The following is a 660-nucleotide window of genomic DNA, read 5'->3' as shown; positions in this document are numbered from 1 at the left end:
GGCCCGGGCTCTGACGGCAGAGGCCTCGGCGACCGCTAACGGCGACGGCGACGCCGCGGAGCGCGCAGGGCGGGGGCAGGGCCCGGGTGGCCGACATGGAGAACTCGCAGCTCTGTAAGCTCTTCATCGGCGGCCTGAACGTGCAGACGAGCGAGTCGGGGCTGCGCGGCCACTTCGAGGCCTTCGGGACGCTGACGGACTGCGTGGTGGTGGTGAACCCCCAGACGAAGCGCTCCCGCTGCTTCGGCTTCGTCACCTACTCGAACGTGGAGGAGGCGGACGCCGCCATGGCCGCGTCGCCGCACGCGGTGGACGGCAACACGGTGGAGCTGAAGCGCGCCGTGTCGCGGGAGGATTCGGCGCGGCCCGGCGCGCACGCCAAGGTGAAGAAGCTGTTCGTGGGCGGCCTCAAGGGCGACGTGGCGGAGGGCGACCTGATCGAGCACTTCTCGCAGTTCGGCGCCGTGGAGAAGGCGGAGATCATCGCCGACAAGCAGTCGGGCAAGAAGCGCGGCTTCGGCTTCGTCTACTTCCAGAGCCACGACGCGGCCGACAAGGCGGCGGTGGTCAAGTTCCACCCGATCCAGGGCCACCGCGTGGAGGTGAAGAAGGCGGTGCCCAAGGAGGATATCCACGCGGGCGGCGGGGGCGCGCGGGCGG

The 660-nt window shown here is 70.8% G+C and overlaps 1 protein-coding gene across 1 annotated transcript in view; it reads left to right on the top strand.

Annotated features, from left to right (window-relative positions):
- Window positions 1-6: 6 nt before the first annotated feature.
- The window catches only part of Hnrnpa0 (heterogeneous nuclear ribonucleoprotein A0), a 1,364-nt gene continuing 710 nt past the window's right edge, over window positions 7-660 (top strand). Inside the window, exon 1 of the mRNA XM_005355281.3 lies at window positions 7-656. Within this exon, the coding sequence (XP_005355338.1) occupies window positions 96-656 (561 nt within the window). The 5' untranslated portion in view covers window positions 7-95. The remainder of the gene's footprint in view (window positions 657-660) is intronic.

The sequence above is a fragment of the Microtus ochrogaster genome, chromosome 16 (genome assembly GCF_000317375.1).
Source record: "Microtus ochrogaster isolate Prairie Vole_2 chromosome 16, MicOch1.0, whole genome shotgun sequence".
In the NCBI taxonomy this organism is placed as follows: Eukaryota; Metazoa; Chordata; class Mammalia; order Rodentia; family Cricetidae; genus Microtus; species Microtus ochrogaster.
The sequence above is the reverse complement of the archived record's forward strand: the minus strand, read 5'-3'. Positions and strand labels throughout refer to the sequence as shown.